The 27,687-nt window shown below is 40.1% G+C and overlaps 1 protein-coding gene across 2 annotated transcripts in view; it reads left to right on the top strand.

Moving 5' to 3' along the window:
- The window catches only part of LOC128694267 (bromodomain-containing protein 8), a 142,086-nt gene that overhangs the window by 74,081 nt on the left and 40,318 nt on the right, over nucleotides 1-27,687 (top strand). For both annotated transcript variants that reach the window (XM_070093577.1, XM_070093576.1), the window contains exons 7-11: nucleotides 7,571-7,714; nucleotides 8,270-8,408; nucleotides 14,121-14,227; nucleotides 25,897-26,035; nucleotides 26,240-26,326. In XM_070093577.1, coding sequence (XP_069949678.1) covers nucleotides 7,571-7,714; nucleotides 8,270-8,408; nucleotides 14,121-14,227; nucleotides 25,897-26,035; nucleotides 26,240-26,326 — 616 coding nt within the window. The remainder of the gene's footprint in view (nucleotides 1-7,570; nucleotides 7,715-8,269; nucleotides 8,409-14,120; nucleotides 14,228-25,896; nucleotides 26,036-26,239; nucleotides 26,327-27,687) is intronic.

Here is a 27,687-nt window from a genome sequence, read left to right as displayed (position 1 = left end):
TGGATCAGAGAATACCTGACAGGGAGGCAACAACGAGTCATGGTACGTAATGATGTATCACAGTGGGCACCTGTGACGAGCGGTGTCCCACAGGGGTCGGTCCTAGGAACAGTGCTGTTTTTGGTATATGTGTTGTAGGGGTTCTTAAAAGGAGATATCGATGGTTGAAGATAGACACACTTGTTGGATGGTGACGCTATATTGTCAGACTGTGGTAATGGGAGATGGAGCCCAGCCTTGCCGTGTTCTAGCCTGGATGTCTATGCAGTTACGCCGTATCCTCCTCGTTGAACCAGCTACTGTAACCTCTCTTAGTGGAGTAGCTGGTTCCCTTCTGCGAGTCCGAGGTCAGGCTTCGCTCACCTTTACTATCCAAGGCAGAGACTTTACTGCTGCTTTTCTTGTTGTCGACCAGATTACTTTCCCTGGTGACCTTCTACTGGGATTTGCTTCCATGTGAGACTTACGTATTGTGCTCGACCCGTATCGATGGCATGCCCAAATTGACGACTTGATCGTTCCATTTTGGGGTTACCAGCTTGGATCAGAAATCTGCCATACTGCCGCAGAGTATGATGTACGGATTAAGCCCTTACAAGCCAATGCATTCTCCAGTAGCGTACCCAAGCGGTCAGGCACTAGTAACTCTGTCACTCCCATCTGTGTTCCACCTACACCTTCAAACTTGCAAGATAGTGTTCCGTTGCCTCAAGTGTCCGGGGACACTCAGACTGCCTTGAGTGCACAGCCTATCCCTGCAATGACTGCTAGTTTGAGTAGTAGTTTCTCCACAGGGGATGCCTTGTCAGAAAACGATTACTTGAAACTAGTAATGCCATGTCTTGTTGATGTCACATGCCGTCTTCAGAAAGACGTCTCTGTTGCGGCTAGTGCTCTCACTAGAGTGTCTGTAGTTGTTCCTAATGTTCCAGATGGTGATAACGTCCTAGTTGACAGTGATTCCTGCAAGGTCAAGGGTTTATTTGTTGAACCTTCCTTACACGTTGTAAGAGACAGTAAGATCCATTTATTCCTTGCTAACACTTCGGGTCACAGTGTTCGTCTCAGAGCAAATACCAATCTCATTGACCTAGTTCACTATCCTTACCCTGTTCAAGTACAGGATGACGTGTCACCTGACCAGTGGGTCGGTGCTATTTCAACAGGGGAGACCTCATCCACTCCACTGGATCAATCCATTCCACCAGTTGAGGAGAAAGACTTAGCTCCCACTGACTTCCCAGACGAAGTCAAGCGTTTGTTGGCTCTGTTGAACAAACGTCATAAAGCCATTGCCTTACCAGGTGAGAAGAGGGGTATAACGAACTTATTGTCCCATTGTATTCCACTTGAACCTGGTACTAGACCTATCTATATACCTGCGTACAGAATGCCTTGTTCCCAAGTTGCTGTCGCAGAAGAACTGATCAATCAAATGCTTGATGATGGAGTTATTGCACATAGCAATTCACCCTGGAATGTGCCCTTGATCCTAGTGCCTAAGAAGGACGGCACTTGGCGCCCGGTGATTGACTTAGGAAGTTAAATGCGAAAACTATTCCAGATCGCTTCCCACTTCCTGTACTTGGTGATCTTTTACGCAACATTCTAGATAACAAAGTCTTCTCAACCCTGGACTTGTTACAAGGGTTTTGGCAAGTCCCTCTTCACGAGGACAGCCAAGAGTTAACTGCATTCTCTACTCCCACAGGTCATTATCACTTCCTTCGAATGGCTTTTGGATTACGATCCTCTCCTATCACGTTCTCTAGACTCATGACCAATATCTTTAGAGGTCTTATAGGTAAAGCACTTATGGTGTGCTTAGACGACGTAATTGTCATGTCCGAAGATGTGGATACACACCTGAAAAGACTTGATATAGTACTTGGTAAGCTTGAAGAAGCCAATTTAAAGATCAAACTGTCGAAATGTCAATTTTTCAGATCAGAAATTAAGTTTCTGGGTCACGTAGTCACTCCTAGAGGGGTTACGACTGATCAAAGTAAAGTAACGGCAGTACTAAATTTTCCAGCCCCCAAAACTGCTGATGCTGCAAGATCCTTTGTGGGTCTAGCAGGTTTCTACAGATCTTTCATTGCAAATTTTTCTTCAATAGCAGCTCCGCTAACTGAATTGCTTAAGAAAGATGCTCCTTTCGTTTGGACCTTCCGTCAAGAAAGAGCATTCCAGACACTAAAAGAAAAGCTAACGTCCGCTCCTATTTTGAAATTCCCAGATTTTTCTAAGCCCTTCTACCTGATAACTGATGCTAATTCAATTGGCATAGGTGCCGTACTAGCTCAGAAGACTGATGGCAAGTACAACGCAGTTGCATTTGCTAGCCGAGTCCTTACGAAGGCTGAATGTAATTATACAGTAATGGAGCAAGAAGCTTTAGCAATAGTATGGCCTTTGAAGCACTTCCGAGACATTATTTACCAGTACCCTGTTCATGTCTTGACAGACCATGCACCACTGATACCTTTATTCCAGAACAAACAACCTACTGGAAGGTTAGCCAGATGGACCTTGACTATCCAAGAGTTCAATCCCACTTTTGAACATTTACCTGGCAAGTCAAATGTAGTCGCAGATGCTTTATCGCGACACGTTAGTGTAGTTACTGCAGATCCTCCATTTACTGTCGAGGATGTCAAAAATGCCCAAAGAACAGATCCCATGTGGTCTGGTGTGATTCGATTCCTGCTCCAGGAAGATCCTATTCTTACTGTGAAGCCAACAGCACCCATTAGTGACTTTGTAATGAGCCATGAATTACTGTATCGAACAGCCGAGTTGGGTACTCCAACTAGAAGAGTGTACCAGTTAGTAATTCCACAGTCACTAGTGAACGTAGCTCTACAGCTAGTTCATGATGCACCAGGTGTTGCACACCCTGGTATGGATCGTTCTGTGAAACAAGCCAGAATGAAATACTTTTGGCCACATACGGCAACTGACATTTCAGAGTATGTTAAGAAATGTAGTGTTTGTATGCAACATAAAGGAAATGTCAATGGTCCTAATCCAATCCAAGTGTACCCAACCACTAGCGATCCGTGGGAAAGAGTTGCCCTTGATTTATTAACCAATTTTAAATGTTCCCTCCAAGGCAACAAACATCTGTGTGTTATGGTAGACCATTTCACCAGATATTGTGAGTTAGTTCCTATTGCAGATAAGACTGCTGAGACAGTAGCTAAAGCGTTTAAAGAACGCATTATCTGCAGGCATACCACCCCGAAGTCCTTAGTAACAGATAATGGAGGTGAATTCTGTAATGAGATTCTTGAAAATTTGTGTCCTTTATACAAGATCTCTAAATCCACCATTGTTCCTCATCATCCTGCCAGCAATGGGTTAGCTGAACAAACCAATAAGAAAGTACTTGATGTTTTGAGAGCCACTATCAACCCCAATAGTGAAACTTGGGATGAAGTCATACCAGATGTTCAATGTGCCATAAATTCTGCTTACAATGCTTCCATAGGTGATACTCCACATTATGCATTGTATGGTGTAGACAAGCGTTTACCCTATGAGTTGTTATATTCCACTCCGAAACCTAATTACAACCCTGATGATTTCGTAGCAACTCGTACAAGCATGGCTCAAAGTGTTTTTAGAAGAATCCGTGAAACACTTCATAAATCAACAGCAGAATTTACTAGAGTAACAAATAGCCGTGCTAAGCCATCAAAAATCAAAGTAGGTTCGAGAGTAATGCTGACAAATTTCAACAAAACATCCGCAATGCCTAAGCTCGATCAAAAGTTTGTTGGCCCTTATCGAGTTGTAAACATATCTCTGGCAATAAGTATAAGGTTAGAGAAATTAGTACTGGTAAGTACAAAGAATCGCATTTAGATCATATGAAATTAGTATGCGATGTTGATGATATTGCTACCCAGACTAATGTGACAGATGCTGAAAATCCTCTTGACTCTGTACCCTCTACCTCAAATACTCAGTCAGATAATCAACCTGAATGTTGTTACTCCTTGCGTACTCGACAAGTAATGAGAAACCCACAAGTATCTTTTGTAGATACTTGTTCAGATCTCCCTCAGTCAAGGCATGTGTTAGCCATTGCAGAGGAATTCGATCCTCCCAGAGATGATAACCATTCTGCATATGTAAACCTCACTCTCGCAGAATTGGGTTTAAATGTACATAGTCTGTATAACTAGATGTCCGAGTTGAAGTAAATTGTCAACTGTTTGTTATTAACTGATTAGTTTTTCAGAATTTTTTTTTTTCGTGTTCACGTTCTCTCCGTATTCTGAGAATTTGACAGTAATGGTCTGAGTGCACCAGATGCTTTTGCTGTTAATTTCACCTTGTATATATATATATATTTGTTCTTCCTCAGAATCCGTAGAGTGCATGAATACAGATCGATCGATCAATTCCATCAATATTGTACAATGAATTGTTCTTATAAGTCGTAATGCATTACGTTAAAAGTGATTACGTTAACACCCATTACGTAAAACTCATTTTGTTAACATCCATTATGATACCATCCATTAGTTCTAAGTTATATATGAACTTGTTATTGTATAGAATCAGCCCAGAACCACCTGCCTGTTCAGCCTGTAGGATAGTAGTGTATGTCGAGATGACATACGTAACATGACCAAGCTGTCAGCATAGTTGCTGATCCCCTTATATGTGTTGTATAGCATATCATAGTACCATCCATGTGTATACATAGAAGATCCCTAGGCCAAGTGACTGTTTGTGTGACGTCACGGGATGCGCATGTGTACGTTCGTACCTCTGCCTCCTTCTTAGTCGGCGCATAGACATCCAGGCTAGAACACGGCAAGGCTGGGCTCCATCTCCCATTACCACAGTCTGGTTGCTGGCTTATTTTGCAAACTCAAGTCAACCCCTCGGGAGTGATGCAAATAAGCAGATAAACACTAATACAAAGAGACTGACCAGTGATTATTGTAGTGGCTGGTAGAAGCTTGAGAGAGTAGCTGGCTTGAGGTAGGTTGAGCGTACCCTGCTCGGCAGGCCTAGTCACAAGATGTCGACCGGCCCAGTAGAAATTTATCTCCAGAAATTGCTGTAATTGTCAGGATTACAGGCCCTCCGCTGTCACCAATTTGTCGTAAGGGTTCGGTAGGAGATTGTTGGATAAGGTAAACTCACTTGTTGGATGGTAACACTATATATTGTCAGACTGTGGTAATGGGAGATGGAGCCCAGCCTTCCCGTGTTCTAGCCTGGATGTCTATGCGCCGACTGAGAAGGAGGCAGAGGTACGAACGTACACATGCGCATCCCGTGATGTCACACAAACAGTCACTCGGCCTAGGGATCTTCTATGTAAACACATGGATGGTACTATGATATGCTATACAACACATATAAGGGAATCAGCAACTATGCTGACATATGTGAACGACATGATGGAAGGGTTAGACTCAGAAGTGTCCCTGTTTGCAGATGATGTGAAGTTAATGAGGAGAATTAAATCAGATGAGGACCAGGCAGGACTTCAAAGAAACCTGGACAGACTGGACACCTGGTCCAGCAAATGGCTTCTAGAATTTAATCCTGCCAAATGCAAAGTCATGAAGATAGGGGAAGGGCACAGAAGACCACAGACAGGCTAGGTGGCCAAAGACTGCAAACCTCACTCAAGGAGAAAGATCTTGGGGTGAGTATAACACCGAGCATGTCTCCGGAAGCACACATCAACCAGATAACTGCTGCAGCATATGGGCGCCTGGCAAACCTGAGAACAGCATTCCGATACCTTAGTAAGGAATCGTTCAAGACACTGTACACCGTGTATGTCAGGCCCATACTGGAGTATGCAGCACCTGTTTGGAACCCGCACTGATAAAGCACGTCAAGAAACTAGAGAAAGCACAAAGATTTGCGACAAGGTTAGTTCCAGAGCTAAGGGGAATGTCCTATGAAGAAAGATTAAGGGAAATCGGCCTGACGACACTGGAGGACAGGAGGGTCAGGGGAGACATGATAACGACATATAAAATACTGTGTGGAATAGACAAGGTGGACAAAGACAGGATGTTCCAGGGAGGGGACACAGAAACAAGAGGCCACAATTGGAAGTTGAAGACACAAATGAGTCAGAGAGATATTAGGAAGTATTTCTTCAGTCAGAGAGTTGTCAGGCAGTGGAATAGCCTAGAAAATGATGTAGTGGAGGCAGGAACCATACTCAGTTTTAAGACGAGGTTTGATAAAGCTCATGGAGCGGGGAGAGAGAGAGGGCCCAGTAGCAACCGGTGAAGAGGCGGGGCCAGGAGCTAAGACTCGACCCCTGCAACCACAAATAGGTGAGTACAAATAGGTGAGTACACACATCCCATACCTACCTACCTGTGTGCTTCTTTCTCTGTATGTGAGTTTTGTGAACCTGCTCTCTATTGTAATAATGTACATTCACTCCATGACAAGCAAGCTAAGCACAAAATTCTTTTAACAGTCACATTTTACTGTATGTAACAGAGTTAATCTCTGTCATTCTGGCAGGAGCTATGCTTGCACCCTCCTGGGGTGAATGATTGCATGAGCTAACAGATAGTGAGAAAGAGTGACTTGATTTCTGAAGAGCCAGTAAGCCACATTATTTCATAAGAAATTATATACGTATATGGTCCGAACCAAATATTACTATGAATTTAAAAACTGTGCACAATTAAGCTATTCACCACAAAAATTTTGTGGTGTTTCTTTTCTAGACAATAAACTAACAGAAATGTTGTGCTTGAAAGCTGTTGAAAAAAGCAGTTAAGAGAAAAGGAGACAAAACATTAAGAGAGCAAAAATGTGCTGTCAAATGGTTCATCTTCTGTTCAACAAAATTTTGTACAGCTTGTTAAATATATTAAAGCACTACGTTATCCACAGAAATTATTCAAGATAAAAATGGATGGGAACATTGCTTTTATTTAAACATCAAAAGACTTTCCATAGTACTTCCCATGAAAGAATCTGAAAACTACTACAGAAAGAATAAGGGGCAAATTATTTCAGAGAATGAGTGTGTGTGTTGAAAAGGAAAGTATGAATTAATAAGAGGAAACTTTATCATGAAAAAATGTCACCATTAATAGATAGCAAAATATAGGTCATCTCATTTCAGAGATCGAGTTGTCATTTGTAAACAATCCAAAACGGTTAACCCAATACTAAACAGAGAAACCATCTCTCATTAGTGCAGTATGTAAAATGTACTGCAGCCAGTGATTTGAAGTGTGTGTGCAAAGTTTAAACAGTGTGGAGTGCAAATCAGCTTCTGATATTGGGATGAAAATTCTGCAAATGTCCACCTGGGAACTCTTGAAAAATACAAGAAGTAAAATAACGGATTTTGCTCTGGTATTCCAGCTAAATTTTATGGAACAATGATTATGCCAGAATAACTCTTCTGATGTTTACATAGCTCATTCTGCCCATTTTAGGATGACTTTATTACAAAAAACAGTAATAAGAAATGCAGTGCAGTATGCTGTTTCAAATATTTCAATGATTTTTTTCATTTTGCTGTACTATACATAGGTTTTTTTTTTTTTTTTAGAGTCAAGATGAGGGAGGGAGTCAAGAAACAGAGAGCAAACCTACTCCCACATCACCATTGCTTTCTTCACTTCTCAGCAAGTCACCTATCACCAATGTGCCAATCACCAGTGTGCCAGGCTCATCTTCATCCCCATTAAATCTGGTTAGTCGAGCTCATTTGCAGTCATATCTATACATGAGCAGTGGATTATACCATTAAACATTCACAAGTCAAAAGCAAATGAGGTACTTACCTTGCTGGGAGTGGTGTTTTGCTAAACCTCAGACTGCTTCTCATTTAAGTTACAGTATTGAGTGTTACCTTGAGAATAAGATATTTAACTATGATATTTGTTGGATATTTGTCATCTGTAGCAAGATATCAGTTTAAAAGTGATAACACCACATTAGGTGTACATTGTGTTTGGTATAACATTTTGCCCTTGAGATCATAATACACTCTACACAGGCATTTGCCTAGTTTCTTGAAACATCGTAAGAGTATTCAGTGGATTATCAATTATCTGGTGACCAATTATTTATCATTTATTGTTATCATTTTTAAATTGCAACACTCTCAGCACTTTTAATTTTGAAGGTCAAGACAGTGATAGGGTTAAGGTGTGTTTATTTTTAGACCTCTGTAAACAAGATTTTAAAACTGTATTTTGTTTTTCATCAAAAAATTGGTAATAATTTAACTTTCATGATCACTCAGATTGGACTGGGAAGTAGAGGGATACGAGGTATGGGAATTTCTCCAGTCTCTGAAGCTCTGCAAAATCTAGTGTCATCTGCTATATCTGGAACTGACAGTGTTGACAAAGACAAATCAAGTCATATCTCACCTGCATCAGGTATTTTTTTATTTTATGTATTCTATGTACACACAAATTTGTCTTTGCCTCAACAGGTCCACAATCGAGGTTCTTTTAGAGTTTCATACCTCTCGAAGCATTCCATGAGTAACACCATTTTATTTTTTTTTTTTAACGAGTCGGCCGTCTTCCACCGAGGCAGGGTGACCCAAAAAGAAAGAAAATCCCCAAAAAGAAAATACTTTCATCATCATTCAACACTTTCACCTCACTCACACATAATCACTGTTTTTGCAGAGGTGCGCTCAGAATACAACAGTTTAGAAGCATATACATATAAAGATACACAACATATCCCTCCAAACTGCCAAAATCCCAAACCCCTCCTTTAAAGTGCAGGCATTGTACTTCCCATTTCCAGGACTCAAGTCCGGCTATATAAAAATAACCAGTTTCCCTGAATCCCTTCACTAAATATTAGCCTGCTCACACTCCAACAGCTCGTCAGGTCCCAAATACCATTCATCTCCATTCACTCCTATCTAACACATTGATGCATGCTTGCTGGAAGTCCAAGCCCCTCACCCACAAAACCTCCTTTACCCCCTCCCTCCAACCTTTTCGAGGATGACCCCTACCCCGCCTTCCTTCCCCTACAGATTTATACGCTCTCCATGTCATTCTACCTTGATCCATTCTCTCTAAATGACCAAAACCACCTCAACAACCCCTCTTCAGCCCACTGACTAATACTTTTATTAACTCCACACCTTCTCCTGATTTCCACACTGCAAATTTTCTGCATAATATTTACACCACACATTGCCCTTAGACAGGACATCTCCACTGCCTCCAACCACCTCCTTGCTGCAGCATTTGCAACCCAAGCTTCACACCCATATAAGAGTGTTGGTACTATTACACTTTCATACATTCCCTTCTTTGCCTCCATAGATAACGTTTTTTGTCTCCACATATAAAGTAGGTTGGTAAACAGCAGCCGCCAAAGGAGGTACATGTACTTCTGTCCTGCCAAGTGAGTGTAAAACGAAAGCCTGTAATTGTTTTACATGATGGTAGGATTGCTAGTGACCTTTTTTCTGTCTCATAAACATGCAAGATTTCAGGTATGTCTTGTTGCTTCTACTTACACTTAGGTCACACTACACATACATGTACAAGCATATATATATACACACCCCTCTGGGTTTTCTGCTATTTCCTTTCTGGTTCTCGTTCTTGTGTATTTCCTCTTCTCTCCATGGGGAAGTGGAACAGAATTCTTCCTCCGTAAGCCATGTGTGTTGTAAGAGGCGACTAAAATGCCAGGGGCAAGGGGGCTAGTAACCCCTTCTCTTGTATAAATTGCTAAATTTAAAAAGAGAAACTTTTGTTTATATTTTTTGGGCCACCCTACTTTGGTGGGATACGACTGGTTTGTTGAAAAAAAAAAATATATACTTCAAAGCACCACTCGCTTTTTTTCCTTCATCACTTCTATGATTAACCTCATCCTTCATAAATCCATCCGCTGACACGTCAACTCTCAAATATCTGAAAACATTCACTTCTTCCATACTCCTCCTCCCCAATTTGATATCCAATTTTTCTTTATCTAAATCATTTGATACCCTCATCACCTTACTCTTTTCTATGTTCACTTTCAACTTTCTACCTTTACACACACTCCCAAACTTGTCCACTAACCTTTGCAATTTTTCTTTAGAATCTTCCATAAGCACAGTATCATCAGCAAAAAGTAACTGTGTCAATTCCCATTTGGATTTGATTCCCCATAATTTAATCCTATCCCTCTCCCAAACACCCTAGCATTTACTTCTTTAACAACCCCATCAATAAATATATTAAACAACCATGGTGACATTACACATCACTGTCTAAGACCTACTTTTACCAGGGAGTAGTCTCCCTCTCTTCTACACACCCTAAACTGAGCCTCACTATCCTCATAAAAACTCTTTACAGCATTTAGTAACTTACCTCCTATTCCATATACATGGAACATCTGCCACATTGCTCCTCCATCCACTCTATCATATGCCTTTTCTAACTCCATACATGCAATCAAATTTCCCTACATTTATCTAAATACTGCTCGCATATATGCTTCAATGTAAACACTTGATCTACACATCCTCTACCCACTCTGAAACCTCCTTGCTCATCTGCAGTCCTACATTCTGTCTTACCTCTAATTCTTTCAATAATAACCCTAACGTACACTTTTCCTGGTATACTCTGTAATCTTATTCCTCTATAATTTTTACAGTCTCTTTTGTCCCCTTTCCCTTTATGTAAAGGGACTATACATGCTCTCTGCCAATCCCTAGGTACCTTCCCCTCTTTCATACATTTATTAAACAAAATTACCAACCACTCCAACACTATATCCCCCCTGCTTTTAACATTTCTGTCATGATCCTGTCAGTTCCAGCTGCTTTATCCCCTTTCATTCTGCATAATGCTTCATGCACCTCCCCCACACTCACATCCTGCTCTTCTTCACTCCTAAAAGATGGTATACCTCCCTGGCCAGTGCATGAAATTACCGCCTCCCTTTCGTTGTCGACATTTAAAAGTTCCTCAAAATATTCTCGCCATCTACCTAATACCTCCATCTCCCCATCTACTGACTCCCCTACTCTGTTTTTAACTGACAAATCTATTCGTTCCCTAGGCTTTCTTAACTTGTTTAACTCAAAATTTTTTTCTTCTTTTCATTAAAATTTCTTGACAGTGCCTCTCCCACTCTTTCATCTGCTCTCCTTTTGCACTCTCTTCACCTTTCTTTTACTCTCCATATACTCTACTCTTCTTATAATACTTCTGCTTTGCAAGAACCTCTCATAAGCTAACTTTTTCTCTTTTATCATACCCTTTACTTCATCATTCCACCAATCACTCCTCTTTCCTCCTGCACCCACCCTCCTATAACCACAAACTTCTGCCCCACATTCTAATACTGCATTTTTAAACCTACTCCAATCCTCTTCAACCCCCCACTACTCATACTTGCACCAGCCCACCCTTCTGCCAATAGTTGCTTATATCTCACCCGAACTTCCTCCTCCCTTAGTTTATGCACTTTCACCTCCTCCTTACTTGTTGTTGCCATTGTCCTCTTGTCCCATTTACCTCTTACTCTAACTGTAGCTACAACTAAATAATGATCTGATATATCAGTTGCTCCTCTATAAACGTTGTGAGGGAAAAGTTCAATAGATAGGAGTAGCGAGGGAGTGTATAGTAACAATAGTTTCATTGCCGGCTACTTGTTAAGGTAGGGTAAGTCCAGCTCTCGCTATTCCCCCCCCTTTTTCCCCCTCCCCGAAAGTGATAGTTTAATTGCCGGCTGCTTGTTATGGTTGGGTCAATCTAGCTCCCGCTGTCCCTTCCCCTCCCACTTCCCCCCCCCCCCCCCCCGAAAAGTGACGTGTGGGGCTCCGGTCAAACAGTAAATCACTCGACTCACAGCTCCCAACACTACTTTTGGAATGACAGAGAGGGTCACCTGTCAACCAACGAGAAGAATAGAAGGAAACGGACTAATGTCCTGAGACGTCCCATATTTAATCTACTTACCTGTTATGTAAGCCAACACAGGACCTAACCCCTCATCATAGCAGTGGTAACGAACCTGTTTTCCTGTCATCTGAAGTAATTACTCACGGCTACACTCTTTGAAGAACGAGCCGGTGGTGGTCACCAACACCTGCTAACCCCCCCCCCCCCACACACACACACACACACATCAGCAACGGCTATGATTTCAACAACACCCAGTGTCACCAACACCTGACACCCCATTACCACGATATACCTATACAGTGGACCCCCGGTTAATGATATTTTTTCATTCCAGAAGTATGTTCAGGTGCCAGTACTGACCGAATTTGTTCCCATAAGGAATATTGTGAAGTAGATTAGTCCATTTCAGACCCCCAAACATACACGCACAAACGCACTTACATAAATACACTTACATAATTGGTCGCATTGGGAGGTGATCGTTAAGCGGGGGTCCACTGTATTAGCGTTGAATTCAAATGTAATTTTTTTCATTTCATTTTTCTTTCAATTAGGATACCCATTCATGTTTTATTGCTTTACATTTTCCGTTTCTAAATGATAAAGTGTTTATCAGTGTCTGTTATTATTTCTTTTTCTATTCATTAATTTTCCTGAGGAGGAGCCAGCCTTGGTAATACTGACTGAAGTTGTTACAGGGCTGAGTAAGCCTTCACAAATGTGTACATCCTGGAGCCTACCCATCAACCTTTTAATCACCAATACATAATTTAATAAACTACTTTCATTATGCGCTATATCATACCTTGTATATTTATTTATTCTCTTTTTCATAAAATATGTATTACTTATTACCAAACCTCTTTCTACACATAGCTCAATTAAAGGCTCCCCATTTTTATTTACCCCTGGCACCTCAAATTTACATACTACTCCCTCCACAACATTTTTACCCACTTTAGCATTGAAATCCCCAACCACAAGTATTCTCACATTTGGTTCAAAACTCCCCACGCATTCACTCAACATTTCCAAAAATCTCTGTCTCTCTCTCTGCTCTACACTTCTCTCTTCTCCAGGTGCATATACACTTACTATAACCCACTTTTCACATCCAACCTTTATTTTACTCCACATAATCTTTGAATTAATACATTTATAGTCCCTCTTTTCCTACCATAGCTTATCCTTCAACATTATTGCTGTGCCTTCTTTAGCTCTAACTCTATTTGAAACCCCTGAACTAATCCCATTTATTCCTCTCCACTGAAACTCTCCCACCCCCTTCAGATTTGTTTCACTTAAAGCCAGGACATCCAGATTTTTCTCATTCATAACATCCACAATGATCTCTTTCTTATCATTCGCACAACATCCACATACATTCAGACATCCCATTTTGACAATTTTCTTCTTCTTATTCTTTTTAGTAGTTTTTACAGGAAAAGGGGTTACTAGCCCACTGTTTCCAGCATTTTAATTGACTTTTACAACACGCATGGCTTACTGAGGAAAGATTCTTATTCCACTTCCCCATGGGTACAAAAGGAAAAGTAATAAGAACAAGAACTATTAAGATAAAATCAAAGAAAACTCAGATGAGTGTGTATAAATAAACATGTACATGCATGTGTAGTGTGACCTAAGTGTAAGTAGAAGTAGCAAAACATACCTGTAATTTTGCATATTTATGAGACAGACAAAAGACACCAGCAATCCTAACATCATGTAAAACAATTACAGGCTTTCGTTTTACACTCACTAGGCAGGACAGTAGTACCTCCCTGGGTGGTTGCTGTCTACCAACCTACTACTAATTAAATTGCCTTTTACTATTGTAGACTCATTTGCATCATCTCTAATTATGTTATTTTTTTATTTCTCTTTTTGCTTGTTGCAAATTTATCATAATTATATTTGAAGGAATTCAAGGAAATCAGTTAGCCAAACTTGAGTCCTGAAGGTTGGAAGTACAGTGCATGCACTTTGAAGGAAGGGTGGAGTTATGTTGTAGTTTTTTAACTGTGGTACAGGCACGCCTCAGGCAAGACAGTGATGGAGTGAGTGATGATGAAAGTGTTTATTCTTCTTTGGGTCACCCTGCCTCAGTGGGAAATGACCGATATGTTATTATAAAAGAAATATTTTAATGTTAGCTTTATGCCTTTTGGGAGTCACTGATCTGTGTTGGTCTTATTCCAGGATCATCGACATTGTCCCTTCTTTTGGATCTTCCTCCTAGTACACCTGGGGGACCTCTCCCGAGACTTAGTGATTTACCTGGGCCTAGGTATGAACGGAAGGACCCAGTAAGTTATAATTAAAATTTTGTAGTATGGTATTTTTTCAACATTTGCAGTACTTTTGAAAACACTGGTGGTCTGTTACATGTGGCAATTTTTTGTATGACTGAATAACTTTTAGATACTCGGTTGTATTTTGTTTTGTGTCACACACACTATTGTATTATTTCACTGGTACTGATATTGTGTCTCTTCATAAATTTGTTATTTACTATTTATATGTTGTTCAACCGTATTTTTTCTTGAGTAAATTCTTTGTCTTTTAATTAAAGTAAATATAAAGAATAATGTATAAATTCAAGGATTATGTGGAGTAAAATAAGGGTTGGTTATAGTAAGTGCTTATGCACCTAGAGAAGACAGTTCCCGGATAGACCTACAGGCGGCAGGTTGTGTAGCGGGCTAGCTGCGGGATTTTCAAGGATAGCTCCTGGTCAAAGAGGCTGACCAGGTCCCTACTTAACAGAACTCAGTGTGAATGCCTTGAGAAGATACCAGAGCAGCAAACGGACATCCCAGTGCATCGTTTCAGCTTAAATAGTTGAAGTGTTGTGCAGTTTCAGAGGATTTGGTGTTGTCGAGTCAGGACCAGTCAGCGCCTCCCCCCCCTCTCCGCTGGGGGGAGGGGGAGGGCGTGTGTAGTAAACAGTGACCCTCTCATAACGCCTCACTCCTGCGCGTCTCCCCCGCCTCACCCACCCAACTCCCAGCGCCACCCCATCTGTTGAGGGTACTTCTCCCCTAACCCACAATGTCAGCGATGGCACTGCAGGGAGTGCCGGGCTCACAGGAACTTCCACTACAGGGACAGCATCGTGGAGTTCGACCGCGAGGCAGCTGTCAGGTGTGCCACAGGCAGTGTGTACTCAGTTCCTCAAGCTTCAACATCCGTGCACACGAGGGCCTGGGATCTTCAATCAACTTGGCGTCCACCAGGACGCTGACATGTCCCTAGGGGAGCTCTGCATCGGGCTGCTAACGGAGTCACTGGCTTCTTGGACCTCTTGGGGAGGGTCGATGGTGCTCGTGCAAGCAGCAGATCCCAGGGCAACTTGCTGCTGTTTGCAATGGCTGTCTACCGAGGAGAGACAGGCACCTAGCAACATCTGTTGTTGGGACAATGGATGAATTCCCTGCTATGTTTGTTAACTGCTCATTACTCTGTAATTTGTCTATGATTGTAATCATGTGACAACGTGTTTATCATTCATTACCTTTGAAACTTGTCATGATTTTGACCAGCTCTACCTGGAGCTCATTACCTTTGTAAATTCTCATGATTAATGTGTTTATGATTCATTACCTTTGCAATTATTCATGAGTGTGACCAGCTCTACCTGGAGCTCATTACCTTTGTAACTTGGTCATGATTATGACCAGATCTAGTTCATTACCATTGTAACTTGCTCAGCTATCAAAACTTTGGAGTCCAGTCCCTGGACCAATTACGTACCTCTGTAATCTTTTGACTACCGCCCACAGGATGGGTATGGGGTGCATAATAAACATATTAAACTAAACTAACCTAGAGAAGAGAAGTGTAGAGGAGAGAGAGAGATTTTGGGAAATGTTGAGTGAGTGTGTGGGGAATTTTGAACAAAGTGAGAGAGTACTTGTGGTTGGGGATCTCAATGCTTAAGTGGGTAAAAATGTTGTAGAGGAGTAGTAGGTAAATTTGGGATGTCAGGGGTAAATGAAAATGGGGAGATAAACATGTTAAGAAAGCCTAGGGAATGAATGGATTTCTCAGTTAAAAACAGAGTAGGGGGAATTAGTAGATGGGGAGCTGGAGGAATTGGGTAGATGGAGGGAATATTTGAGGAAATTTTAAATGTCACTGAAGAAAGGGAGGCAGTAATTTCTTACACTGGCCAGGGAGGTGTAACATCTTTTAGGAATGAAGAAGAGTAGGATGTGAGTGTGGGAGAGGTGTGTGAGGCATTATGTAGAATGAAAGGGAGTAATGCAGCTAGAACTGACAGGATCATGACAGAAATGTTAAAACCAGGGAGTGTTTTAGTGTTGGAGTGGATGGTATTTTTGTTTAATGAATGGAAGATGTTAACCCTTTCAGGGTCCGTGCTGTAGATCTACGCCATGAGCTCAGCTCACTCTGATAAGCTGTGAGTGGTAAATTTGGGCCTAGATATGAGAGAATACATCTATGTGGTATGTGTGCACCACATAAAAAAAATCCTGCAGCACACAGTGTATAATGAGAGAAAAAAACTGAGACCGTGATTTTCGATTAAAACAGCGACTTTGCAGTGTTTTTTGTATGTTTTTTATGGTTGTATTTTCGATTTCTTGATCTCATTTGATAGAATGGAAGACATATTACAGAAATAGAGATGATTTTGATTGATTTTAGTACTGGAAATGGCTTGAAACTGAGCTGAAAGTAGCGGAAATGTTAAATTTTTGCCGATGTTCAAGAGTAAACAAACGACCTCATACGTCTAATACACGCCAGCTGGTGGGTCTAATATACATTCACAAATGTGGTGATGATATTTATACAATTATTACAATATTGCATAACAGTAAATCTTCTATTTTTTGGTTTAAATAAAAATTCATTGTGAATAAAAAATCAAAATGGAATTCATTTGTAAAGCCTTAAAACGTAACTAATGAACAAAGGAAATATTAGTTTAGGGCCAGGAATACCTACATAGTTTATTCTGGACCCTATTTTGAAATTGGAATATTTTGAACTTTGTGTTAAATTGGCTAAATTACCAATTTCCAATCACTTTATTTTGTAGTTGAAACAGTTGACTTGGCGATTTCTTGTGCTCAATCGATAGAATAGAAGTAATACTAGTGAAATAGCTAAGAATTTGGTCGACTGGAATAATGTAATTGGCCTAAAATGGGAGTCAAAGTCGGCAAAATCACCGATTCGTAAATATCGTTGACACATCAAAATTCACAAGTGCATAATTTCGTCATTTTTCCATCAAATTTTGTACTTTTTGTTTTATTACTTGCAGAAAAAGATTCTCTACCATTTCATAAGAAAAAATAACAAAATTTTTTTTTTTTTAAATTCTTGGACCCTGGTGCGCACTTTGAAATTTGGCCTCTGGACCCTGAAAGGGTTAAGCGAGCGTGTAGGAACTTTTGAACCAAGCGAGAGAGTAATTGTGGTAAGGGACCTAAACGCTAAAATAGGAGAAATTTAAAGAGGGTGTGGTAGGTAAGTGCCAGGTGTAAATTATAGTGGGTACTTCTGATTGAACTTTGTATAGAAAGGGGTTTAGTTGAAGGAAATACATTTTTTTTTTTTCAACAAGTCGGCTGTCTCCCACCGAGGCAGGGTGACCCAAAAAGAAAGAAAATCCCCAAAAAGAAAATACTTTCATCATCATCATTCAGCACTTTCACCTCATGCACACATAATCACTGTCTTTGCAGAAGTGCCCAGATACGACAGTTTAGAAGCTTTTTTTTTTTTTTTTTTTTTTTTTTTTTTTGAACAAACCGGCCATATCCCACCAAGGCAGGGTGGCCCAAAAAGAAAAATGAAAGTTTCTCTTTTTAAATTTAGTAATTTATACAGGAGAAGGGGTTACTAGGCCCTTGCTTCCGGCATTTTAGTCGCCTCTTACAACACGCATGGCTTACGGGGAAGAATTCTGTTCCACTTCCCCATGGAGATAATAAATAAACAAGAACAAGAACTAGAAAGAAAACAGAAGAAAACCCAGAGGGGCACTCACCTAATTGTACTCGCCTAATTGTGGTTACAGGGGTCGAGACTCAGCTCCTGGCCCCGCCTCTTCACTGATCGCTACTAGGTCCTCTCTCTCTCTGCTTCCTGAGCTGTATCATACCTCTTCTTAAAACTATGTATGGTTCCTGCCTCCACTACTTCACTTGCTAGGCTATATGCTTGTACATGTATGTGTAGTGTGACCTAAGTGTAAGTAGAAGTAGCAAGACGTACCTGAACTGTATGCAAGGGTTCTAAAGGAATGTAAAGAGGAGCTTAGCACACCTTTGGCTAATCTTTTCAACATATCACTACAAACTGGCATGGTGCCAGATAAGTGGAAAATGGCAAATGTGATACCTATTTTCAAAACAGGTGACAGGTCCTTAGCTTCGAACTATAGACCAATAAGCCTAACCTCCATAGTGGGAAAATTTATGGAATCAATAATTGCCGAGGCAGTTCGTAGCCACCTTGAAAAGCATAAATTAATCAACGAATCTCAGCATGGTTTTACAAAGGGGCATTCCTGCCTTATGAATTTATTAACTTTTTTCACTAAGGTATTTGAGGAGGTAGATCATGGTAATGAATATGATATTGTGTATATGGACTTCAGTAAGGCTTTTGACAGGGTCCCACATCAGAGACTATTGAGGAAAATTAAAGCACATGGAATAGGAGGAGAAATTTTTTCCTGGATAGAGGCATGGTTGACAAATAGGCAGCAGAGAGTTTGCATAAATGGGGAGAAATCAGAGTGGGGAAGCGTCACGAGCGGTGTTCCACAGGGGTCAGTGTTGGGCCCCCTGCTGTTCACAATCTACATAAACGATATAGATGAGGTTTTGTGTGCGAGGGGCTTGGACTTCCAGCAGGCATGCGTGAGCGTGTTTGATAGGAGTGAATGGAGACAAATGGTTTTTAATACTTGACGTGCTGTTGGAGTGTGAGCAAAGTAACATTTATGAAGGGATTCAGGGAAACCGGCAGGCCGGACTTGAGTCCTGGAGATGGGAAGTACAGTGCCTGCACTCTGAAGGAGGGGTGTTAATGTTGCAGTTTAAAAACTGTAGTGTAAAGCACCCTTCTGGCAAGACAGTGATGGAGTGAATGATGGTGAAAGTTTTTCTTTTTCGGGCCACCCTGCCTTGGTGGGAATCGGCCGGTGTGATAATAAAAAAAAAAAAAAAAATAAAGAGCGACATCGGCAAGTTTGCCGATGACGCCAAAATAGGCCGTCGAATTCATTCTGACGAGGACATTCGAGCACTCCAGGAAGATTTGAATAGACTGATGCAGTGGTCGGAGAAGTGGCAGATGCAGTTTAATATAGACAAATGCAAAGTTCTAAATGTTGGACAGGACAATAACCATGCCACATATAAACTAAATAATGTAGATCTTAATATTACGGATTGCGAAAAAGATTTAGGAGTTCTGGTTAGCAGTAATCTGAAACCAAGACAACAGTGCATAAGTGTTCGCAATAAAGCTAATAGAATCCTTGGCTTCATATCAAGAAGCATAAATAATAGGAGTCCTCAGGTTGTTCTTCAACTCTATACATCCTTGGTTAGGCCTCATTTAGATTATGCTGCACAGTTTTGGTCACCGTATTACAGAATGGATATAAATTCTCTGGAAAATGTACAAAGGAGGATGACAAAGATGATCACATGTATCAGAAACCTTCCCTATGAGGATAGACTAAGGGCCCTGAAACTGCACTCTCTAGAAAGACGTAGAATTAGGGGGGATATGATTGAGGTGTATAAGTGGAAGACAGGAATAAATAAAGGGGATGTAAATAGTGTGCTGAAAATATCTAGCCTAGACAGGACTCGCAGCAATGGTTTTAAGTTGGAAAAATTCAGATTCAGGAAGGATATAGGAAAGTACTGGTTTGGTAATAGAGTTGTGGATGAGTGGAACAAACTCCCAAGTACCGTTATAGAGGCCAGAACGTTGTGTAGCTTTAAAAATAGGTTGGATAAATACATGAGTAGATGTGGGTGGGTGTGAGTTAGACCTGATAGCTTGTGCTAACAGGTCGGTTGCCGTGTTCCTCCCTTAAGTCAATGTGACCTGACCTGACTAGGTTGGGTGCATTGGCTTAAGCCGGTAGGAGACTTGGACCTGCCTCGCATGGGCCAGTAGGCCTTCTGCAGTGTTCCTTCGTTCTTATGTTCTTATGTTTATGCGACAGAAAAAGAGAGACCAGCAATCCTACCATTGTGTAAAACAATTACAGGCTTTCGTTTTACACTCACTCGGCAGGATGGTAGTACCTCCCTGGGTGGTTGCTGTCTACCAACCTAGTAAGAAAAAGAGAATAAATAAGTATATAAGATAAGTATACAAGACATATATTTTTATAGAGGAGCCACAGATATATCAGTTCTCTTTTTAGTTGTAGCTACAGTAGGAGTAAAAGTATATGGGATACGAGGAAAATGAAAGCAGCAGGTAAGAGGGAGGTGAAGGTTTATAAGCTAAAGGAGGAGACAGTTAGGGTAAGATATAAACAACTACTGGAGGATAGATGGGGGTTGAAGATGTATGGGGTAGGTTTAAGAATATAGTGTTAGTGTTCAGCAAAAGTTTGTGGTTACAGGATAGTGGGTGCGGGAGGGAAGAAGAGCGGTTGGTGGAATGATGTAAAAAGAGTAGTAAGAGAAAAAAGTTAGCAGATGAGAGGTTTTTACAAAGTAGAAGTGATGCAAGGAGGGAAGAGTATATGGAGATGAAAAAAGAGAGGTTAAGAGAGTGGTGAAGCAATGTAAAAAGAGAGAAAATGAGAGAGTGGGTAAGATGTTATCAACAAATTTTGTTGAAAATAAGAAAAAGTTTTGGAGTGAGATTAATAAGTTGAGGAAGCCTAAGGAGCAAATGGATTTGATTGTTAAAAATAGGGATAGGGAGTTATTAAATGGAGAGTTAGAGGCATCATGAAGATAGAGGGAATATTTTGAGGAATTGTTAAATGTTGATGAAGATAGGGAAGCTGTGATTTCATGTATAGGGCAAGGAGGAATAACATCTTGTAGGAGTGAAGAGGAATGAGTTGTGAGTGTGGTGGAAGTTCATGAGGCAGTGGGTAGAATGAAAGGGGGGTAAAGCAGCTGGGATTGATGGGATAAAGATAGAAATTTTAAAAACCAGGTGGTGATATAGTTTTGGAGTGGTTGGTGCTATTTAATAAATGTATAGAAGAGTGTAAGGTACCTAGGGATTGGCAGAGAGCATGCATAGTTTCCTTTGTATAAAGGCAAAGGGGACAAAAGAGGATGCAAAAATTATAGGGTTAGCTGGACTTGAGTACTGGAAATGGGAAGTACAATGCCTGCACTTTAAAGGAGGGGTTTGGGATTTTGGCAGTTTGGAGGGATATGTTGTGTATTTTTATACGTATATACTTCTAAACTGTTGTATTCTGGGCACCTCTGCAAAAACAGTGATTATGTGCGAGCGACTTGAAAGTGTTGAATGATGATGAAAGTATTTTCTTTTTGGGGGTTTTCTTTCTTTTTGGGTCACCCTGCCACGGTGGGAGACGACCGACATGTTGGAAAAAAAAAAAAAGTCTCTTGAGTATACCTGGTAGAGTGTATGGTAGAGTTATTATTGAAAGAATTGAGAGTAAGATGGAGAGTAGGTAAGCAGATAAACAAGGAGGCTTTAGGAAGGGTAGAGGGTGTGTAGACAAAGTGTTTGCAGTAAAAATAGGCCTTAGACAAGGATGTGTGATGTCACCAAGGTTGTTTAACATATTTATAGATGGGGTTGTAAAAGTAGTAAATGCTAGGGTATTGGGGAGAGGGGTGGGATTAAATTATGGAGAATCAAATACAAAATGGGAGTTGACACAGTTACTTTTTGCTGATGATGCTATGCTTTTGGAGGATTCTAAAGAAAAGTTGGAAAGGTTAGTGGATGAGTTTGGGAGGGTGTCTATAAATCTGTTAGAGGTAGGCCTAAGAAAGATTTGAGGGATGGGGGGTAACGGAGATTTTGTGTGCGAGGGGCTTGGACTTCCAGCAAACATGCACGAGCATGTTAGATAGTGATTAGAGACAAATGGTTTTTAGGACTTGATGTGCTGTTGGAGTGTGAGCAGGGTAATATTTATGAAGGGATTCAGGGAAACCGGCAGGCCGGACTTGAATCCTGGAGATGGGAAGTACAGTGTTTGCACACTTGAGGGAGGGGTGCTAATGTGGCAGTTTTATAACTGTAGTGTAAGCACACCTCTGGCATGACAGTGATGGAATGAATGATGGTGAAAGTTTTTATTTTTTTGGCCACCCTACCTTGGTTGGAAACAGCCGATGTGTTAAAAAAAAAAAAATGTATAAGAGAGAGGAAGGTACCTAGGGATTGGCAGAGAGTGTATAAATTCCTTTATATGAAGGGAAGGGGGACAAAAGAGTTTGTAAAACTTATAGGGGAATACATTTACTGAGTATACCAGGTATACTGTATGGTAGGGTTATTATTGAAAGAATTAGAGGTAAGACAGAGAGCAGGATTGCAGATGAGTAAGGAGGGTTATGAATGGATAGAGGATGTGCAGATCAGGTGTTTACACTGAAATATATAAGGGAACAATATTTAGAGAAGGTAGGGATGTTTTCATTGCATTTATGGATTTAGAAAATGCATATGATAGGGTGGATAAGGGAGCAATGTGGCAGATGTTGCAAGTGTATAGAATAGGTAGTAATTTACTAAATGCTGTAGAGAGTTTTTATGAGGATAATGAAGCTCAGGTTAAGGTGTGTAAGAGAGAGGGAGATCACTTTCCAGTAATAGTAGATCTCTTAGATAGCGATATGTAATGTCACCGTGGTTGTTTAACCCTTTGACCGTTGCAACCCCCAATCCTGAGGTGTCTCTTGGTGTCGCAAAATTTAAAAAAAAAAAATTATTTTTTCTTATGAAATGATAGAGAATCTTTTCCTGATTGTAATGATACCAAAAAAAACGAAATTTGATGGAAAACTGATGGAATTATGCTCTCGCGAAGTTAGCGACATCGGCGCTGTTTACAAATCGGCGATTTCGCCCACTTTGAGCCCTATTTTCAGCTAATTCCATTGTTCCAGTCGCCCAAACTCATAGCTATTTCTTTAGAACTCCATTTTTTTCTATCGATTGAGTACAAGAAACTGCCCATTTACCAATTTCAACTACCTAATAATGTGGTCAGAAATTTGCAGTTTGGCCAATTTCACGAAAACTAAAAAATATAACAATTTCAAAATAAGGTCCAGAATGAACAATGCAGACATTCCTGCCTCTAAAATAACATTTTCTTTGCTCATCAGTCATGTCTCCAGGCCCCTCTGATATTACTCTTGCTTTCTATTTTGAATTTTTATTCAAACAAAAAATAGAAGACTTACTATTATGCAGACTACTGCAATACTGTAATAATTGTATAAATAACATCAACCCATTCATGACTGCATATTAGAATGGCTAGTTGGACATTTATTGGACAATGGCATCATTTGTTTACTTTTGAACATTGGCAAAAATCAAACATTTCCCCTACTTTGAGCTCCTTTTCAAGGTTCTTTTTATAGTAAAATCAATCAAAATCACCTCTATTTCTATAATATGTTTTCCATTCTATCAAATGAGACCAAGAAAACGAGAATACAACCATAAATACTATACGAAAATAGACCACAAAGTCTGCATTTTAATTAAAATAAACGGTCGGAGTTTTTTTTTTTCTCATTATGCACTGCGTGCTCCAGGATTTTTTTTATATGGTGCACACTGACCACACAGACCCATTCTCTCACATGTGGGCCTACCAGCTTTCTCCTGCTTGATTTGAAGCCGCTAGAATTTATGAGTATATATACATTAAACACGGTACCTTGTAAGACGTATATATACGGCCGCGACAGTCAAAGGGTTAACATATTTATAGATAGGGTTGTGAAAGGAGTAAATGCTATGGTGTTAGGGAGAGGAGTGGAATTAAATTATGGGGAATCAAATACAAAATCCTAGGTATTAGGTTGGTAGACAGCTACCACCCAGGAAGGTACTATTGTCCTGCCAAGTGAGTGTAAAACATAAGAACATAAGAAAGGAGGAACGCTGCAGCAGGCCTGTTGGCCCATACTAGGCAGGTCCTTTACAATCCATCCCACTAACAAAACATTTGCCCAACCCAATTTTCAATGCTACCCAAGAAATAATCTCTAATTCTATCCACTCATTTGCAAGTCCCAATCAAATCCAACCTCTCTCACTCATATATTTATCCAACCTAAATTTGAAACTACCCAAAGTCCTAGCCTCAATAACCCAATTAGGCAGACTGTTCCGCTCATCAACTACCCTATTTCCAAACCAATACTCTCCTATGTCCTTTCTAAATCTTAACTTGTCTAATTTAAATCCATTACTGCGGGTTCTCTCTTGGAGAGACATCCTCAAGACCTTATTAATATCCCCTTTATTAATACCCAATTAATATCCCCTTTATTAATACCCAATTAATATCCCCTTTATTAATACCCAGAAAGCCTGTAATTGTTTTACACGATGGTAGGATTGCTGGTGTCTTTTTTTTTTCTGTCTCATACACATGCAAGATTTCAGGTACGTCTTTCTACTTCTGCTTACACTTAGGTCACACTACACATACATGTACAAGCATATATATACACACACCCCTCTGGGTTTTCTTCTATTTTCTTTCTAGTTCTTGTTCTTGTTTATTTCCTCTTACCTCCATGGGGAGGTAAGAGGGTTGTAAAGAGGCGACTAAAATGTCAGGAGCAAGGGGCTAGTAACCCCTTCTCCTGTATACGTATGTATTACTAAATGTAAAAGGGAGTTTACATTTGCTTTTTGCTGATGATAATGTTCTTTTGGGAGATTCTAAAGAGAAGTTTCAAAGGTTAGTGGACAAGTTTGGGAGTGTGTGTAAAGGGAGAAACTTGAAAATGAACATAGATAAGAGAAGAGTGATAAGGGTATCAAACAAGTTAGGTAAAGAAAAATTATTTATCACATTGGAGGAAGAGAGTGAGTATGGAAGAAGTGAATATGTTCAGATATTTGAGAGTAGACTTGTCAGCAGATGGGTTTATGAAGGACAAGGTTAATAGAACTGAAGGAAAACGTGGGTGGTGTATTGAGGTATCTGTGGAGACAGATACCTCCACATCTGTTGAGGTATCTATGGAGTATAGTGGTACCAACACTTATATGAGGGTGAAGCATGGGTTGTAAATGCTGCAGCAAGGAAGAGGCTTGAGGCAGTGGAGATGTCCTGTCTAAGGGCAATGTGTAGTGTAAATATTATGCAGAGAATTCGTAGTGTGGAAATTAGGAGGAGATGCGGAGTTGCTAAAAGTATTATTCAGAGGGCTAAAGAGGGGTTATTGAGATGGTTTAGTTTATTTAGAGAGGATGGAGAAAAATTGGATGACTTGGAAGGTGTATAAATCTATAGTGAAGGGGAGGAGGGGTAGGGGTCATCCTAGGAAAGGATATAGGGAGGGGGTAAAAGAGGTTTTTGTGTGCAAGGGGCTTGGACATACAGCAGGTATGTATGAGCGTGTTAGATAGGAGTGAACGGAGATGAATGGTTTATGGGACCTGATGAGCTGTTGGAGTGTGAGCTAGGGTAATATTTTGTGAAGGGATTCAGAGAAACTGGTTAGCCGGACTTTGAGTCATAGCGGGGAAATTACAACCCTTGCACTTTAAAGGTGGGGGGTTTGGGATATTGGCTGTTTGGGATTGATATCTAAACTCTCGTATCTGAGTACTTCTGCAAAGACAGTGATTATGTGTGAATGATGGTGAAAGAGTTTCTTTCTTTTTTGAGTCACCCTGCCTCAGTGGGAGATGGCCGGCATGTTGAAAAAAAAAAATTTCGTTTATTTATTTCATTATTGGTTTATTATTTCTAATATTACAGGAGAAAAGGATCAACTTAATTAAGAAATTTGATAAAGAGGCAGAAAATGAGGCTAAAGCAAAAGGGTGTGAGGAAGCAACTGCTTTGGCAAGCAAAACAACAGTGAATACACCAGAACAAACAGTAAAGAAGGTTGGGGGTAAGTTGTTGTGTGTTATTTGGTACACTGTTAGAAAAATGGATTATCTGCTTAAAAATACTCTAGAGAATTTTTAATAATTGTGCCCTATGAAACCCTTGTCCAATTTGTGTTTTTTTTTTTTTATTCTTGCACTTGTTAGTTGCTTAAATTGCATTCTTTCTCTTCATAACTTTATCACCTCTGTATTACTATACCATACAGCATTAATGGAAGTGGAAGGGGAAGATAGAGGAGGAGAAGGTGAAGAAATTAAAGAGGAGGCACAAATGGAAGAAGAAAAATCAGAAGGTAGGGACATATTTAATGGGTTTCTCAAGGTATTCAGTTTTTTAATATATTGACAAAAGAGGCTTCCATACTTATAAGTCATGGCAGGATAGTTGTTCTGTAGTTTTACATGAATAGCAAGTAGTGACTTTTCATACATTAAAAAAAAAAAAAAGAAAATTGCATTTAACGATTCATTAGCTTCAACAAAATAAACGAGTTCCTCTTTGAGCAAGATTGTGTCCATAATAATATTGATTCTGCTTATGCTGTTACCCTTGCTCTGATGCATGTCTGCTTCTGTAACACCCCATTAAGGGGAGTATGAGATAACACAGCAATCACATTTCATAATCCTTTCTTTTTTTGTGTGCACTTATTTGGATTTATATTCCAAGATACGTTGTAATGAAAGACTATTAATGAATGAACAGAATGGATTGGGATTCAAACTGTGGTCCTAGATCTGAATGTTCTATTATAACCTCCATGGGGGTCACAATAGAATAATTTTACAACCAGCACATCTGCGACATAATTGCACCATCCCCCACTATCCATGATGCTGCTGTCTCGTCCAACTCCTCTACAGCTCTCGTGGTGTGGGATGGTGAAACCATGTCACAGAAGTGCTGGATGTAAAACTTTTCTATTGTAACCTCTGTGGCTCACTGGTACAACACAGGGCCTCCCCACACAATGACTTGGGTTTGACTCCCCATCCATTTTAATATTATTTGGGTTTATATCTGCTGGTTATATCTAGTAGTAAGTTTTCTTTAATTGTCATCCTCCATGTAGTTATTTTCATTTCTACATCTTTAATTCCTTTTGTTTTTTTTTCAGATTTCCTTACCTTTTGTATATGCTTATTTGGTTGGTCCTCATCATTTTCTTGTATTTTTAGTTTTATTATACAAACATTTGGCTACTGCTGTACTTGCATGACAGTTAACAATTATACACTCTGAAGCAGTGTAATTCAGTATTATAACCTAGCGAAATAGTCTGCAAATTCTGGATTTATAATACAGTGAGCAACTTTGGAGAATTTTTGGAGATATGGTTGTGTGAAAAGAATGGGTAGATTGATGGTTGAGGAATATATAATATAAAGTATGTTTGCAAGATGATTCAAGATTCTAGGTAGCACAGTATATGACTTAGGTCGTCCATGAAAGCTCTACCATCTTAGGCGTACAAGAGAATAATCATCCCTTACCCATTGATAGTTCTTTGGCTGTGGTCACTTCCCAATGCTGCTTGGTGTGCTTGATATTCTCCATGCCTATATTATTCCTCAATGAAAGTTTTTTCAGTCTTAATCTTTAATCTATTTTTTAACGTTTTGCCTTTTCATGTTTCCACATTCTCACTTGACT

The sequence above is a fragment of the Cherax quadricarinatus genome, chromosome 43, assembly GCF_038502225.1.
Source record: "Cherax quadricarinatus isolate ZL_2023a chromosome 43, ASM3850222v1, whole genome shotgun sequence".
Taxonomy (NCBI): Eukaryota; Metazoa; Arthropoda; class Malacostraca; order Decapoda; family Parastacidae; genus Cherax; species Cherax quadricarinatus.
Note: the sequence above shows the minus strand (reverse complement) of the source record. Positions and strands in the feature narration are given on the sequence as shown.